A 17478-nucleotide genomic window follows, 5' to 3' on the forward strand; every position below is an offset into this window, starting at 1 on the left:
AAATTATAAATGAACCACCAAAGTGAGCATCAGTATTTCTTCTAAGCTATGAATCACTCTCAACTTAAGATTCTTAGTAAAATACTGCAAGATAAAAATTTTGTTAGAGACACACTCTATCTTACACTAACAAAATATTAACGTATCAAAAACAAATGTTGGTAATATATTCATAATAAATACTTTAACTGTCTTGAGATTCTTATCCCATGCAACCTCTTACAGATAACTACTCTAATGTGATGTGAATATAATATAAAATAAGGTCTCTTTAAATTTCAATGGATGGCACAGCAGATTTTAAATCTTAAATATTGGGACAAGGTTAATATTCATATGATGAAGTATTATATTTTACATGGAATTTTATGTATGCATCAACAAAATGTTTGCAGATATGTATTGCAATGTGTTGTAAATTTTGGGGGGAGGTGTGCATTTTTTAACAACTCCAATTTATCTTCATTAACCTTTCAATACATCAGTTCAAAAGATCAGATGGATGTTCAAGGTTTCCACAATCTCTTTCACACATCACATCAATTCAATCTTGATTGGTCTTCAATTAATTGCTGGTATTCACAAAGATTTTCTCCTTTCAAGGAATAAAAATTGCCAATGAAAATACATGATACAGAAATAAACATGATGTTAATGTGATAACCTGCTCTTCAGATGTTTTCCTTCACACTGTCAAAACCTTTCTGGAAGAGTATTATGGCATTTAAATAAGCCTGCAAATTAATCCAAACTCGTTCAACTGGCTGCAATTTTTTACTCAATCTGACAGCATGTAATATTTCCTAAATTTCACAGATCCATCAAAAACTCAATAATCAACACATGCCAAGGTCAAAATGGACAAAGATTGCAGAAGCATGCTATACCTTATGTCTCAATGAGGATTGTTTTTTTTAAAAAAATCTATATTTAACAAAGAAAGTCAATTTGGTATAGGTCTTAGGCGCCAACCTACAAGCCTAGAGGCTATTACTATTACTCCTGCCTTGTAGATGAAGTCTGCGGCGTGACTTTGCATCACTCTTTCTTAGGCATAGAAGAAAGCAATGGCAAACCACTTCTAAAAATATTGCCATGAGTAAAGACTGACTCACCAGTACAAAAATGAAACAACGAATATTCAACCAAGGAAGGATTGAACCTGGCATTGCTAGAGATGTGGCAGGACCCTCCGTAAGTCCTCTCTCCCAGATCTTTCTTGATGGTCCAAATCAAGGCAATTGAAGGCAAGTCACAGACACTATAAACTCTTCAGTCATGTAGGGTTTTAAAAGTGACAATCAGCACCTTGAACTGTATCCAGAAGCTAACAGGCAGCTAGTGCAGCTCCTTATTACATGGCATGTTTTGTCAGTGTGGCCATAATTATTTGAATTGTTTTATTTTGCATCTGCTGAATGGATGGTCATTTTGGATGGTCTTGATTGTTTCTATCTAATTACTAATGTTCAAATACACCTAACCCATCCTCCCTTCTTAAAATTTATTTGTTAAGATGAATTGACTTTTTCATCCTAAGTACAGATCAGTGAAGAAAGAAAGAATTTCTCCTTTTTTCATATATTCACCCAAACGTAATAAAGCCAACGTGGATGACATAGGAAAAAAATAGGAGTATAAGAAAAAGGAGGAGGAGCAGGGCATGACGGAGAAAAGACAACCTTGAAATCCTACAATGAGAATAGTTGTAAGCAGGAAAGGAAGAGGGAAAAAAAGGTCTCCCCACATATTAAATCAGAGGTCCCCAAACTTGGCAACTTTAAGACTTGTGGACTTCAACTCCCAAAGTTACGCTGACTGGAGAATTCTGGGAGTTGAAATTTACAAGTCTTAAAGTTGCCAAGTTTGGGGACCCCTGTATTAAATGGATCAGTGGTCTAAAGCGTAATAAGCCAGGTTTGGGATAATAAATAAAACATGTCCATTAAAATAAATAAAAAAATGTCCATTAAAAAGTTTTTCTTTCTCTTGAATCTGAAGTACTACAGTATCTCAGCCAGTTTACGTTTAATTCTAACAAGGCATAAGTTATAACTTGCAGTCAAAGATAAGGGGCAGAATGGACCGGTAATAAGACCTAGCTTTAAAAATTTGGCTATGATTCTGAGTCTCGGGCGCTAGATGAACCAAGGGCCCCGTCTCCTGGCTGTATTGTTAACAGGCCAGATGTCTTGCTTGTATGTACTTGAATTAGATGTTTTAATGTTTTTTTTGTTTTAGCGGTTTAATGGCTTTAAAGAAAGAGTCGTGGTGATGCAGTGGTTAGATTGCAGGACTGCAGGCTAACTCTGCCCCCAGCCAGAAGTTAGATCCTGACCGGCTCAAGGTTCACTCAGCCTTCCATCCTTCCAAAGTCGGTAAAATGAAGACCCAGATTGTTCGGGGTAATACGCACATATTTGTAAACCGTTCAGAGAGTGCTATAAAGCATTGTGAAGCAGTATATAAGTCTAAGTGCTATTGTTATTTTTAACATTTTTATTGTTTTAAAATATTTGCAAATTGGGTTTTTTATGATCTTAATTGTAGTATGTGTTTCTCAATAGTGAGCTGCCCTGAATTGTTGGGCAGCTATAGAAATCAAATAAATAAATAAATAGACAAAATACTATCTTCCCTACCATGTACATCTGTAATAATGTTTATTTCTGCTTTCTTAAATAAATATGTCTTTTTTTTCCTTTAAAAAGGTTTTCACAAATGAAAGCACATTTCTACTTCTGGGGTTCCTGGGTGTAACATTTCCGTCTATAAAGAAAGCTAAATTGATCTGTTATGCTCCTTATTGCCTTCCCAGACAAAAAGTAAATTCTTTCATGGCCTCTGTCTCAGCATCAAAAAGGTGGCAGATGAAGACGTTTCACTTAATCCTTTAGGATTTATTTGCATAATACGATTTAACTGAGATTTAAATAATACTTAACAATGGAATTTAATATAAGAGATCTTAAAACCTTTGTAAAATTCAAAGTCACCAAGCTTCTATTGCACAAAAGAAAAAAAGGAAGGAAACAGTGATGAATTCAAAATCTAAATGATATTAAAATAATAGTGAATAAATGGCATATTTCAGTGTAGCTTTTGCACTTTCCAATGAGCTTATCATCTAATCAGCAAGGGCATTTAAAAAAAAAAACAGAACAAGGCAGAACACAATACTTTTTTGAAGCATCAAAACTGAAAGCATGCTATATCCTTTTATTATTTTATTTTTAATTTATTCGTACAGTTAAAAAAAACATAAGAATTACCAGTCGCAGAAGAACTCCACTCTCTAGGTAGGGATGGGTATGTGCCATTATCCCTGTTGAACAACTGGGCATCAAGAATCATTGCAGGTCTACAGATAAGTCATTCCGTTGTCTACCTTCTGCCCATCTTAAGCTTGTGATATATAGAAGATGGTTTGTGTGAAAAGTTGGTATTTGCAAACCAAGAAAAACCTTTAACTACTTCAGTTTTTTGCAACTTTCTTCAGACATGCTTTTATAGGGGGCAACTGGACTTTCTTGGGGTTTTTTTTTTTTTTTTTGAAGATGTTTCGCTTCTCATCCAAGAAGCTTCTTCAGCTCTGACAGGATAGTGGGGAATGGAAGGATTCATATTCCTTTTAGACAGCTGGTCAATTTTTCTCTGGAAATCCGTTCTTACTCCCACACTATTCAAAGGGTGCTCATTCCAAATTGTATGGCTAAAAGTCTGTAGAGATTCTCAGTCATCCAGGTCAAGGTTGTCTCAAAGGTGCTTTTTCAGGAGGCAATTGGACTTTCTTGTTTTTTCTTTGAAGATCATCCAAAAAGCTTCTTTAACACTGACAGGATGTATTTCAGAGGGGGGGGGGGGGGAATTGCAGATTTTTGCACTACTCAGGTGACCCTGAAGACACAGATAAACCTCCAAGTGTTTCAATGACCCTCTAAAAGGATGCAAATGACCAGTTGTCTGCAAGGAATATAAATCCTTCCATTCCCCACTATCCTGTCAGAGCTGAAGAAGCTTCTTGGATGAGAAGCGAAACGCCTTCAGAAGGAAAAACAAGGAAGTCCAGTTGCCTCCTGCAAAAAGCACCTTTGGGACAACCATGACCTGGATGACTGAGAATCTCTACAAACTTTCTTCAGAATTAGTCCGATAGGACCTTTTCATACTAACCATTTCATTAATAGGGATAGCCAGGGGTCTTCAAACTTGACAGCTTTAAGATTTGTGGACTTCAACCCCCAGAATTCCTCCTCCAGTCATGTTAGCTCAGGAATTCTGGGAGTTGAAGTCCACAACTCTTAAACTTGCCAAGATTGAAGACCCTTGGGATAGACGTTCATATTTTAATAAAATTAGTTCTTCAAAAAAGTTGCTGTTAGACTGCATGATTCACTTAAAAACTGCAGTGGTTCACTCAACAGGCATGGGCAAAAAGGTCATAAAATCAGGCACAATTCACTTAACAACCACTTTGCTTAGCAATGGGAACTCTGGTTTCAACTATGGCCACAAGTCAATGACCATCTGTATGGCCAAGATTGAATACCTGTGAAAACAAGGCTAATTATGGTCCTTTGGTTTTATTGCCTGCCACCACCCTACAAGGCCTGTCCTTTAGATGTATCTCATTTTGTTAAAGGAAGCACAACATATTTTAGCACAAAGATAGGTTTAGAATAACCCTGGAAGCTTTGAAAGAAGTAGGAAATGGTACAACAAAAACCCTAAAAATGATGGATCTGTCTGGATGCACAAGCATCAGCATTTGGGGAACAGCTCCCGTCTGCTCCAATTACTATAAAAACAGCAAAATCAGGGAATGCTTTTCACAGCTTGAAGCAGAATAGAAAAAAAAAATACTTCTTCTCCAATAGCTCCCATTTCACATAAGAACTACAAAATTTCCAGGAACCTGGACATTACATGGAAGCTGAAACCGCATTCTGATAATGATATTTAATTTACTTTGTATTCCAAAGCATCAATAAAAACAACAAGAGGAGGCACACACACACAAAATCGGCGGAGGAAGAAACATCATAAACAAAGCAAAGTGTTGCTTGGAGAGGCCCTGAGCTGCCAGTAGTGCTTCATGGACCTTAAAAACAGCTGTGATTTCTGGAATCAGACAGGGCAAAGATATTTGGGGGGGGGGGGTGCCTCATGAGGCTACTGTGAAACCACTGGTTTTCCACAGTATTTTTTCTACTGTGCTTTGGGGGCTGAAGGGAGACACCCAAACACCTGAAAAAAATAGGGGTTATTTTCCTCCAGATTTCAATTAAAGTATTTTAGAGGTATTCATAATCATACCCAATTATTTTTTAAATGAGAGATGATAACCTAAATTATTGTCACTTTTTTTCTGTGAACACAATGGCACAAATTAAAAATTAAATTTTGGTGTCTCCTCTCCCTCCCTTTCCCCCCCTCTCTCCCTCCCTCCCTCCCTCTCTCCCTCCCCCTCCTCTCTCTATATATATACCTCCATACACATCCATACACATAGCATACATATGCACCTATACACATATGTGCACACATATATGTACATACATACATATGTACACACATACACATATATATGTGTATATATGTACACACCCACACACATATTAATCACAGTCCATTTTGAATACACAACGGAAAAAAGTCTTGCAAATTAACAAGGGTGATACTATATGGTACAAATCTATTACAGAATCTAGTTGTTCTGCTTCAGATATCACAAAGCCTCTTTCCATAAGATAAAAAATAAAACTGGTCATAGAGAGGATGTATATTGTCCCAGACAATCCTGCGGACCCTGCTCAAGTATCACTTATATGCCATATCCTGGATAGAAGGAAGGGAACTTCCAATAATATTTTCTGCCGTCCTCATCACTGTCTGCACAGCCTTCCCGTCTGAAAGATTAATACCTCCAAACCACACAGCAATGTAATACAACAGGATGCTTTCAATCATCCCTCTATAGAAAGTGGTAAGGACAGGGGAAGGAAGATGTGCTCTTCACATAAGATGTAGAAAATGCAGACACTGCTCTTCTCGCTAACCAGTGTCTCACTGTTGTGTGACCAAGCTAGTTCTACTCATCAGCTAGTTCTACTCATACCCAGAAACTTGATACTGCTAACCATATTCATAGTTGAATTGTTATTACACAGAGTGTATGGCTGTGCCTGCCTTTTCTGAAATTGACAATGATATCTTTTGTTTTACATACCATTGGGGTAATTTTTCTATATGATGATAAAAGATTTTTAACTTTCCTCTTGGGAAAAATGATTCCCTAAATGGAGTGTAGCGTCAATCTGTTCTCTATGCTGTACACTTCTTCTTCTGGAAATCTTACCAAACGGGTTAATTTTCTGATACTTGGCTTTCCTTGGGCAGCTTCATCTTGCAACAGATCCAGAAGCTACATTATTTCCAGAGTGGCCATAAACAATGTAGCTTCCTACGCTTTTCAGTTAACCTGCAGAAAGGCCACAAAAAGCCTTGAAATGAACAAAGACTGCCAGGTTCCATTAAAGAAAATTGAATTCAATCACTTTTCTTCTTATCCCAAGATAAGCCTGATGAACACAACCACAAAGAGTCTCATAACAAAGAAGTGGCATCTGCAGGGCTGGGAGGAGAACAACAAAAGCAGTGTCATGTTTTCACAGTGCAATCACCTTTTCTAAGCGTGGTACACAACAACACTCCATCCACATAGATAAAAAGGCAGAAACTTGGGGGGAAAAGTGCTTTCTCTCCAAACCAGCAAATATCCTGTAGATATATATGCACAAGCAAAGATATTCTCACCTCAGTTTGTTTAACTGAAGATTCCATAGTCAATTTAGGCTGTTAGATTTAACAACACCTAGATTTTACCATTAATCACCTTTTCACGCTTTTTTCTTAACTTATAGGCCTACTCCATTTCTGACAGACAAAACTATTCTAGTTCTTTCAAAATGTAAACCATGTCATAACATACAGTCAAACCAAGCAAGGTCTTCTAGAATTGCTTAACTCTTATATGGCTACATCTCCAACCTTAAAATCCGACAACTAATGATTGGTAAAGTCAAGAGCAGCTAGGATTCACAAAAGGTATTCTTCCTATCCAAAGGGGTTCCCCACCATGATTAAAATATTCTCTTTTGTAAACTCAGCTTAATCTTGGTCAGAATAGAACCCTAATCACACATTCCCCTCTGTGTGCATTTAGATAAAATTAAATAATTATGGCAGGGCTACATAGGGCATTTTTTAAATAATAATTTTGTCTAGGAAAAACGTCACTGGAATTAGCTATTAAAAGCACTACTGGTAACTTCAAAACTTAAAAGGAGGCAGAAATGAAGAAGTAGTGTAATATAACCGTTCTGTTATGCAAAAGAAGAAGAAAGTGAATGACTATTTCAGCTAATAGTTGAACACACAGAGATTTATTAGCATGGAGGCCTAGGGAATTAATCAAGATATAATACAATAAGGTAAGTAAGCACCATGAGGAAAATCCACCTCACCCTATTAAAAGATAAAACCTATTATGGACGTGAAATGCTGCAAGCTTATCACCAATTCTCAGCATGGTGTCTTTTTTTTTTAACATTACCAATGCAAAGTCTGTTCAGGATCAGTTTGAAAAAATAACTATTTTATTATTTTAAAAAGCAATGTCAAGGACACAGAAAAGTGTGCAGTGCAGTCCCATAAATTTCAACTTCTGGCTCCAAGAATGGCAGCTTGTAGCCCTGATGCTAGCAGTTAGGAACTTGAAGGGAGAGCCAGTTTGGGTGCTAGCCTAAAAACCAGGAGACCAGGAGTTCTAGTTTCACACTAGACATGAAAATCGGCTGGGTGACCTTGGGCTAGTCACTCTCTCTCAGCTTATCTCTCATGGTGGTTGTGGGAAAAACAGGAATACAGCAGTGGTGGGATTCATTTTTTTTTTTTTACTACCGGTTCTGTGGGTGTGGCTTGATGGGCGTGGTGTGGCTAGGTGGGTGTGGCTTGGTGGGAGTGGCAGGGGAAGGATACTGTAAAATCTCCATTCCCTCCCCACCCCACTAACCTGATTTCCAGCTCCGTTCTCCTGTGCAGGGCAACCAAAGAAGACCCAGCCAATCAGCTGGGACTCGGGAGGCAGAGAATAGATGGGGGCGGGGCCAGTCAGAAGTGGTATTTGCCGGTTCTCCAAACTACTCAAAATTTCCGCTACTGGTTCTCCAGAACTGGTCAGAACCTGCTGAATACCACCTCTGGAATAAAGCTAGTCCTCAACTTACTCCTATTCATTTAGTGACCATTTGAAGTTACATCAGCACTCGAAAAAGAGACTCACAAGCATTCCTCAGACTTATGATTGTTACAGCATCCCCACGATCATGTGATGAAAATTTGGTTGCTTGGCAACCAGTGTGAATGTACAACAGTCGCAACATCCTGGAGTCATGTGATCGCCCTCTGCAACCTTCCCGGGTGGCTTCCAACAACCAAAGTCAGTGGGGGAAGCCAGATTCATTTAATGACCATGATTCACTTAACCACAGTGATTCACTCAACAGCGATGGCAAGAAAGGTGGTAACATTGTGCATGATTCACTTAACAACCACCTTGCTTAGCAACTGAAATTCTGGTTGTGGTAATAACTCAAGGTTTCATGATGTTTGATGCCTTAGTTACTTATAAAATAAGACAGATGGGATAAACACAGGGGTGGGATGCTATCAGTTCTGCCTGGCTCTATAGAACCGGTAGCTCTGAAGAGCAGCAGACATAGAACCAGTCCTTTATTTCCTGCTTTTTCAACCTCAGCTGCTTTGCGCAGCACAGCTGAGGTTGAAAAAGCAGGAAAGAAGTGGCTTTTCAAAGGCTGCACACCTGCGCACTGCGCTTTTCAGCTCTCTGGGCGGCACAGCTTAAGGTTTTTTACACACGCGTGCAGTGTCACCACAGTCACCAAACCAGTAGTAACACCAGTTGAATCCCACCCTTGGATAAACACCTAATAAATAAATATATAAGTAAACAACAAATGCAGCCTTTTGGGAAGAGGAAACAGAGCACATGAGAAGCCCAGTATAATATTGAGGAAAAAAACTAGGAGTGGGTTGGATGGCACCAGAGATGGTAAAACTTCATGATCTACTTAAGAGTTTGGTTGAAGATTTTTTGGTTTTGAGAAGAAAATGACAGTCTCTAGGTCATCTCTACCTATCTTTGCATCAAAATTATAATGGGTAGTAAATGGGTTGAAACTATGCTTCCTGCTGACAGCAGGATATAGTGGATGCCCAGTTCTTGGGAACTGTTTTGGACATAGATCATTGACCTCAGACAAAAATGCACACATGGTTGGAAAAGATGATACAACAGCATATCGACTTAAAACCTGAAATATTCTTGTTGGGGATCTTGCCTGACATTTATAGTAAAGAGAATGTATATTTGATTATTCATGTTTTAACCGCAGCTAGAATTGTATTTGCACAAAATTGGAAAAGTGAAGAGATTCCTACTGATGAGAGCGTGATCAGGAAAATATTAGAATGTGCAGAAATAAATAGGTTAACACTTGCAATTAAAGAGAAGGAACACACTGAATATTATATGATATGGGAATCATTTTATCAATGGTTAGAGAATAAATATGAAAGTTAGAGACTAGCAAAATATAGAAAATATGTTAATAGAAGTAAATAAGTTAAGATGAGGACTGTTATAATAATTAGATTATATTATATATATTATCAGTAATAAGCTAAGAGTAGAGAATTAATACCAATGTAATGATTATGGCTGGGAACTTCAATTGTTATTGCACAAGATATCTGTACTCAGACGACACACTGTTTAATGGATTGTTTGCATTAAAAAATTTTAAAAAATTAATAATAATAATAAAAAAGATCATTGACCTCAGAAAGCCACTGCAGCCTGCAATTGAATTAATTGTGGCCAGATAATACAGCAGACTCCAGGGCTTTAACCAGCAATTTAAACAGTTATGTACACAAACACTGAACTCTAAGCTTCAAAGCCATACATAAAAGTAACTTAGCCTGCTAGAGGTAGTCTAGCATTGTTTCCTTTCTGTTTACAAGCCCCTTCAGAGAAAATATTTCTCAAACTAGAAAAATGTAAGGGGAAAAAACCCTGAATACTTTGGAAACTTAATTCATGGGCTTGGGTTTTATTAGCAACTGGGTATGCTATGAAAAAACCCTGTGCGCTCCCTCCCTCCTTCCCTCTCAGAATGTCAAGACATTGATGACAAGAAATCCCTCAAGTAGTTCTGGCTGCCAATCAAAGATCAAACAAGCTTGCGGAGGGAATTAGGGCTGCAGCAAATGCCACTTTAAAAGTCAATGGGCAGCCCGCCAATCCACGAGATCCTTTCCTCTTCACAGTAGCTGCTGCACTGAGATGACAAAGTGAGTTTGCTACCAGATGAATATATGGAGGAAATTGATTATCCCCAAATTGCAAGGGGAAAAAAAACAAAGCATAAGAAAAGTTTATCAAAAGTAATAGTAATTGACAAAGAAAACTTTAGATTTCATAGAAATAATTATCCTTTTACTAATGGATATGTCTATCTCTATTACATGTTGCATGTTCCATGTTCCATAACACACGTGAAAGCCAGTCTAGTACAGTGGCTAAGAAACTGGGCTAGAAAATGGACAACCAAGATTTCTAGTCTTCCCTTGAACAAAGAAGCTGACTTAGTAATTTTGGTCCAGTCACTCTCTCTCTCTCTCTCTCTCTCTCTCTCTCTCTCTTTCTCTCTCTCTCTCTCTCTCCCCCCTCTCTCCCCCCCCCAACTCATTCCCTCAATATTGTGGGTAAAATGCCATCCTATCTAAGTTCACCACTAGATTACTTATTCACTTTATCCAAATTGATGAGTCCAGAGACAGGTAACAAAAATGGTGCAATATCTGAGGGACAAAACATATCAGAAGAGAATGGAGGGACTGAAGATAGATAGATAGATAGATAGATAGATAGATAGATAGATAGCCTGGAAGACAGAAGGAAAAGGGGGTGATATTTATTTATTTATTTTATTTATTTATTTATTTGATTTGCCAATTGTTTACAAGATAATAAGTATAAATGTATACATAGTTGTGAATACATGAAATGGTTACATATAAGAAAAATAAAAGAATAAGAGAAACAGTAGGACAGGGACGGTAGGCACGTTGGTGCGCTTATGCACGCCCCCTACAGACCTCTTAGGAAAGGGGTGAGGTCAATAGTAGACAGTCTAAGGTTAAAGTTTTTGGGGTTTGGGGAAGAAACTACAGAGTCGGGTAGAGTATTCCAGACATTGACCACTCTATTGCTGAAGTCGTATTTCCTGCAATCAAGTTTGGTGCGGTTTACTTTGAGTTTGTATCTATTGTGTGCTCTTGTGTTGTTATGGTTGAAGCTGAAGTATTCATTGACAGGTAGGACATTGCAATGTATGATTTTGTATACCATGCTTAAGTCAGACCGAAGACGGCGTAATTCAAGGTTTTCTAGTTCTAGAATTTCAAGTCTGGTGGCATAAGGTATTCTACAGCGAGTAGAGGAGTGGAGAACTCTTCTTGTGAAATATTTCTGGACTTTCTCAATTGTGCTAATATCAGATACGTAGTGTGGGTTCCAGACTGATGAACTGTATTCGAGTATTGGTCTAGCAAATGTTTTGTATGCTCTGGTTAGTAGTGTGATATTACCAGAGAAAAAGCTACGTAGGATTAGGTTAACAACTCTTAATGCCTTTTTGGCTATGTAGTTGCAGTGTGCTCTAGCACTTAGATCATTAGAGGTGAGTATTCCAAGGTCCTTTACAGAGCTTGGGTCATCAACAAGATCTTGACTATTCAGCTTGTATTTTATTTTCTGATTTTTTTGCCAATATGTAAGACAGAGCATTTATTTGTTGAGATTTGAAGTTGCCATTTGTTTGACCATTCGGATACATAGTCAAGATCTTTTTGTAGGGTAGCAGTATTGTCTGTGGTATTGAACAGCTTTACATCATCAGCGAAGAGAACGCAATTGCTCTTAATATGATCACAGAGGTCGTTTATGTAGAGTATGAAGAGAGTTGGTCCTAGAACACTGCCTTGGGGAACACCACTATTGACAGGTACTGGATTTGATAGGACGCTCCCAATTTTGACCATTTGTTGTCTGTTTGACAGGAATGCTTCTATCCAGTTATTCAGTTGTCCAGAGATACCATAGGATTTTATTTTTAGGAGTAGTTTGTCGTGTACCACTGAATCAAAGGCTTTACAGAAGTCTATGTAGATTGCGTCTATTGTTTTGCCCTGGTCGAGTTGTGTCGTCCATATGTTTTTGCAGTGTAAGAGTTGCAGATTACAGGATAGTTTTTTCCTGAAACCAAATTGTTTATTGGAGAGTAGGTTATTTGTCTCTAAGTGAAGGATGATGGATTGGTTAATAATTGATTCCATGACTTTACAGGTGACGCAGCATAAGGAGATTGGCCTGTAGTTTTCAACTAGGCTTGGGTCTCCCTTTTTGAAGATGGGGATGACTGTGGCTTGTGACCATAGGTTAGGCAAGGAGCTGGTTCTGAAAGATTTTTCAAAGATTATGCTTAGAGGTTTGGCTATGGCAGTGGATAGCTTTCTTAAGAAGTAGGCACATATTCCATCCGGTCCAATAGATAGAGATGGTTTGAGGTTGCGTATTGCTTTTTCAACATTGTCTTCTGTGAAATCGATATGTATTAGATCATTGTTGTTATCTGTGGTACGGCTAGGAAATATTGGGCATGATCCATTGCTGTTTACAAATACTGAGCCGAAGAATGTGTTAAAGATGTTGGCTTTAATGGTGTCATCGTTGCAGACTTTACCATCAGGTCCTATCAAGGGAGGGATGGACCTTGAGTCTTTTAGTTTGTTGTTTACAAAATTGTAAAAAGCGCGGGTGGAATTGGTGCTTAGAAGGTTTTCCTCTTGTTTAATGTGATAATTGGTGCATTCGGTCTTTATCTGGTGGCATAGATTTTTGTATCGGTTTTTGAAATTGGCAACGTGACCAGATTTGTTTTTCCGCCAGAGTGATCTCTTTTTGGATTGAAGTTTCCTTATTGATATGGGTAATCTGCTTTTTTGTTTTGTTTTGGGAGTTGTTGTTGGTACATATAGTTTGATGACTCTTTTGACTTCAAGTAAAAATATGTTATAATGGTCTTCAACGGTATTGCATCCAGTGAATAGAGATTGCCAATCAAGGGATGAGAGATCGTTGTCTATAAGATCATAGTTGCCTTTTTTGAAGTTACAATAGGGGATTACATCATTGTGGTGATTTTTGTGTGGATGTATGTTGAGACAAAAGTCGATCATATTGTGGTCACTATATGATTGAAACCTTTAAATATATTAAAGGTTCTAGAAGGTAGTATTTTCAATACTAAGCAAAAATCAAGAACGCAGGGGTATAGTCTCAAAATGACAGGTTAAAACAAGATAAAAGAGTCCCTGTGGATTTTACACCGCTAATCACTGCTGACTATAGAGGGTGGTGCTCGTCTCCATTTCAAGGCCAGTGAGCCCATGCTATCTGAAGACATTTCCGCAGTCATTTGGCCAGCATGATGTCACGGAACACTGTTAGCTTCCCACCAAAGTGGTACCTCTTTATCTACTTGCATTTGTATGCTTTAGAACTGCTAGACTGCCAGGAGCTGGGGCGAGGGTGGGAGCTCACTCCATTGCATGGAGCTTGGGTCTTCAATCTGGGTTGTCGGCTTTGCATATGACAAGCCCAGCGTCTTAACTGCTGAGCCCCCACACCACCAAATTGACAGGAGGGAAGTTCAAAAGTAATGTTAGAAAGTGTGACTTCATAGAGAGGAGTGGAAGTGTGGAACAACTCAGCAAAGGTAAGTGGGTCAATCATCAGTAACTGAGTTTAAACATGCATGTCCATTATCCAACAAAAATAAAAATAAATAAAAATAATAATGGAAAAATAATAAATCAATTAGTTAAAAAGAAAACACCCCCCAACTAAACTCAAATAGCATACTGAATGGATCACTAGGTCTTTTTCCACCACCAGTTTTCCATGTTCCTATGTTTTTAAATCAATATATTTGTTAGCTCAAACTCAAAATAATAATAATAATAATTCTGCACATTTATTTCATTTCGGGCAATGTTCTTGTTTTTATCTTTTATTTTGATTGCAAACAACTCAGTCATAATAATGCTGTCCTGCATGACAGTTTTCATTTGCTATAAAAATGCATTCAGGGACAGTATTTAATATGTAATTTGAGATATACTGTAATTCTTATCATAATGCTCAGTCCATCTTTCTTCTTTCTTGGTTTCTTCTTGAAGATGAAGCCAAAAGATTTAATTTACTATTGAAACTATCAGGTATAAATTTTAAATATCAAATTTAGGGTTTCTCTCTGAAAATCTTGTACATGACAACTAATATTCATGTAAACATTAATTCATGCAAATGAGTGATGATTCTGGACACTCCTAGATTTCCAGAATTAAAATACAATGTGAATTTATCTAGCAAAATGAAATAAAGACTTTGACAATAGCTTCTACGTTCTAAGAGAATTCAAATATATCAAATGCAAACTTTAATCCAATCTAATTTGGTTATAAAGAACTGAGACCCTTCATGGCTGGTTTAATTGATTTAAAAGTACACTTAAGTAGCACTTAAAATGCTAAATAAAGTACACTAAGAAGAATTGATTTTCTGTTGGAACTCCTGTTTTAGGATCAATTCATTCCTCTTTGCCAAATCAAATTGGGCATATTTGTGAGTATACAATATTAGTCTGGTTTATAAATGTTTCTAGTTTTTCTCTAAAAGGTGTTTAAAAAAAGGGATAGAGATATACTGGAGTAAAAATAAATACCCAGGTGGTCTGATAGTTAATGTTTATTAACATTTGGAAATGCTTCTTTCCCTGACAGATATAATTCATTATAATATAATTTTTTTTAATAGCAGTTGACCTAGGACAATTTCACTCGAACCTTGCACCCCCTGAAATTTAGACTTTAGGAACTACTGAACGCGTTAAATATATGGTAGGATTGAATCTTTTCAGCTATGTATGTGACGGCCACTAAATAACGATACTTAACTCTAAAATGAAAACAAAGTTAATCCATTGCAAAATAAAATAAAAATGCCAACATATAGCCAATATCCTATTATTTACCTGGACTTTTCTCGCACCCCCTGGAATATCGTCTCGCACCCCAGGTTGGGAACCCCTGACCTAGGATATACTTCATTGTATTTTTCAAAAAGCAGATTAATTTTAGACAGTTATAACCTAAGTTATTTATGACAGCCTATTTTAATTAACCAAACAGCATTACGTTATAACTATCAAATATTCCTTGAAATTGATTAATGTGCAGTATGCCCTTTTTAGTCCTACAAAAGAGAGATTATCACACTGTAAATATTAAATTTGACATAAACTTAAGAACATACATAACATATAATTTTTTAAAAAGAAAAACAAACTCATCTGCTTTCAAGTAATACGTTTTTGTGTATAATACTGGAAAGATAGATAGATAGATAGATAGATAGATAGATAGATAGATAGATAGATAGATGGAGAGAGACATTTAATCTTAAAGGGGAAAAGTTTGGGACACATGTAATAGATGAAATCAGGTCAGAAAACTAAAAGCAAGAGTGTGTTATTTTTTAACTGCAGAATAGAAATATTTTGTGCAGCAATATAGTTGTTGTTTTTTAGCCCACTGCTCCAGAATCAACCAACCGTTCATCTGGCTATCTGGGATATTTCAGGAAATCTAAAAGAATCTGGATTCTCATGGGAAGTGAAAGGAATTAGACCTCCTGGGTGCACAGATTATACCATCTGCTGAAATAAGCTGTGTCCCTGTTAATGAAAGCTAATGATATTAATATAACAAATCTGTAAGCAAATGGAAAGTGAGTTAAGCAAGATCCCTGTGGATTATTAGACACTAACCTCGAGTTTGAGAATGTCATGCTGAAGTTTCCGCTGGAACTCCAAGAAGTGGGAGATGGTCAGTTTCCCCTTCAAATCAGCTCCAAAAAAGTATGTCGTCAATGCGGAATTGAAGCCAGTCTTCAACGTATTCCCAGTAGTCGAACGGTCCCTGTGACGCATCCCCATGCTAGTCTGAGAACGAGTGATGCTCTGAACCTATAGATGGCAAAACAGAAATAGCAATAGATATTTAGAGTTCTTTACCACCCCACCATAGTGCTTTACAGCACTCTCTGGGAGGTTTACAATGTAAGCATTGTTTACATATTGCCCCCAAAACAATCTGTGTCCTCATTTTGCTGACCTCGAAAGCATGGAAGGCTAAGTCAACTTTGAGCTGCTCAGGATCAAACTTCTGGCTGTGGGCAGAGTTTGCCTGTAATACTGCATTCTAACTACTGTGCTACCATGATGTTGAATACCCAGCTATAACTAGGCAGATGGCAGCTTCATTATCTCCCCAAAATGATTGAAGTTACTATTTATTTTAATGTGCACATTAAGTTGAGTTTTAAACCCCTTTAGAGTGTATTGATAAATTTCTGAATTCTCAGAAATTACTTTGTTCACCAGAGAATTATCCAGATTATGTGGCTGAAATGCAGAACAATCCCTATGTTGCTCTACAGATGAACATGGCAATGCCCAGTGTTCCCAATATGCTCTATTCAAGTATTGGTGAGAACCATTGGCCTTCCAGATACTGCTGTACTACACCTCTCAAAAATCACATCCAACAAAGAACCACAGCAGAAGGACCAGAAGGACCCCATCTATGCATGGTTTCACAAATATACAATTCAGAGTAACCATGTGTAGGTTCAGCTGAAAAGAAAATGTAATCATGATTAAGATGGGAAGGACCATGCATGATGAGCTAATCCATCAGTTCTCCAATTGATATTAAATGGCAAAGTATGAAGTGGATGTTTTGTTGTATTTGCTTGACTGTGAATGTTTTCAGAACTTTACATGAAAGTAGCAAACCTGATTCTATGATGACCTCTCCTTAGAATTATCAAATCATAGGACTGAAAGGGACTTTCGAGGTCTTCTGGTCCAACGTACTGCTCAAGGCAGGAGTCTTATACAATCCCAGTCAAATGGTTCTCCAGTCTATTTTTTGAAAACATCCAGTGATGGAGCACCCAGAGCCCTAGGAGGTAAGCTATTCCATTGTTTAATTGCTCTCACTGTCAGAAAATTTCTCCTTATTTTTAGGTTGTTATCCGTTTTTGACCAGCTTCTATCCATTACTTCTTGGCCTGCCCTCTGTGTCCTAGTCAATCTCCTCTTTTTTTGTGACAGTCCCTTAAGCACTAGAAGGTAATGTGTTGACCCAAGGTGTAACACAAATGTAACAAAATCCAAAATGTAAATAAATGTCCTCCAATTTGGC

The 17478-nt window shown here is 37.5% G+C and overlaps 1 protein-coding gene across 1 annotated transcript in view; it reads right to left on the minus strand.

Annotated features, from left to right (window-relative positions):
• The window catches only part of MICU1 (mitochondrial calcium uptake 1), a 158574-nt gene that overhangs the window by 39914 nt on the left and 101182 nt on the right, over window positions 1-17478 (minus strand). Inside the window, exon 8 of the mRNA XM_087964113.1 lies at window positions 16038-16235. Within this exon, the coding sequence (XP_087820239.1) occupies window positions 16038-16235 (198 nt within the window). The remainder of the gene's footprint in view (window positions 1-16037; window positions 16236-17478) is intronic.

This window comes from Notechis scutatus, chromosome 4, assembly GCF_049901735.1.
Source record: "Notechis scutatus isolate UNSWTSFEM ecotype Mainland chromosome 4, rNotScu1.2, whole genome shotgun sequence".
Lineage (NCBI taxonomy): Eukaryota > Metazoa > Chordata > Lepidosauria > Squamata > Elapidae > Notechis > Notechis scutatus.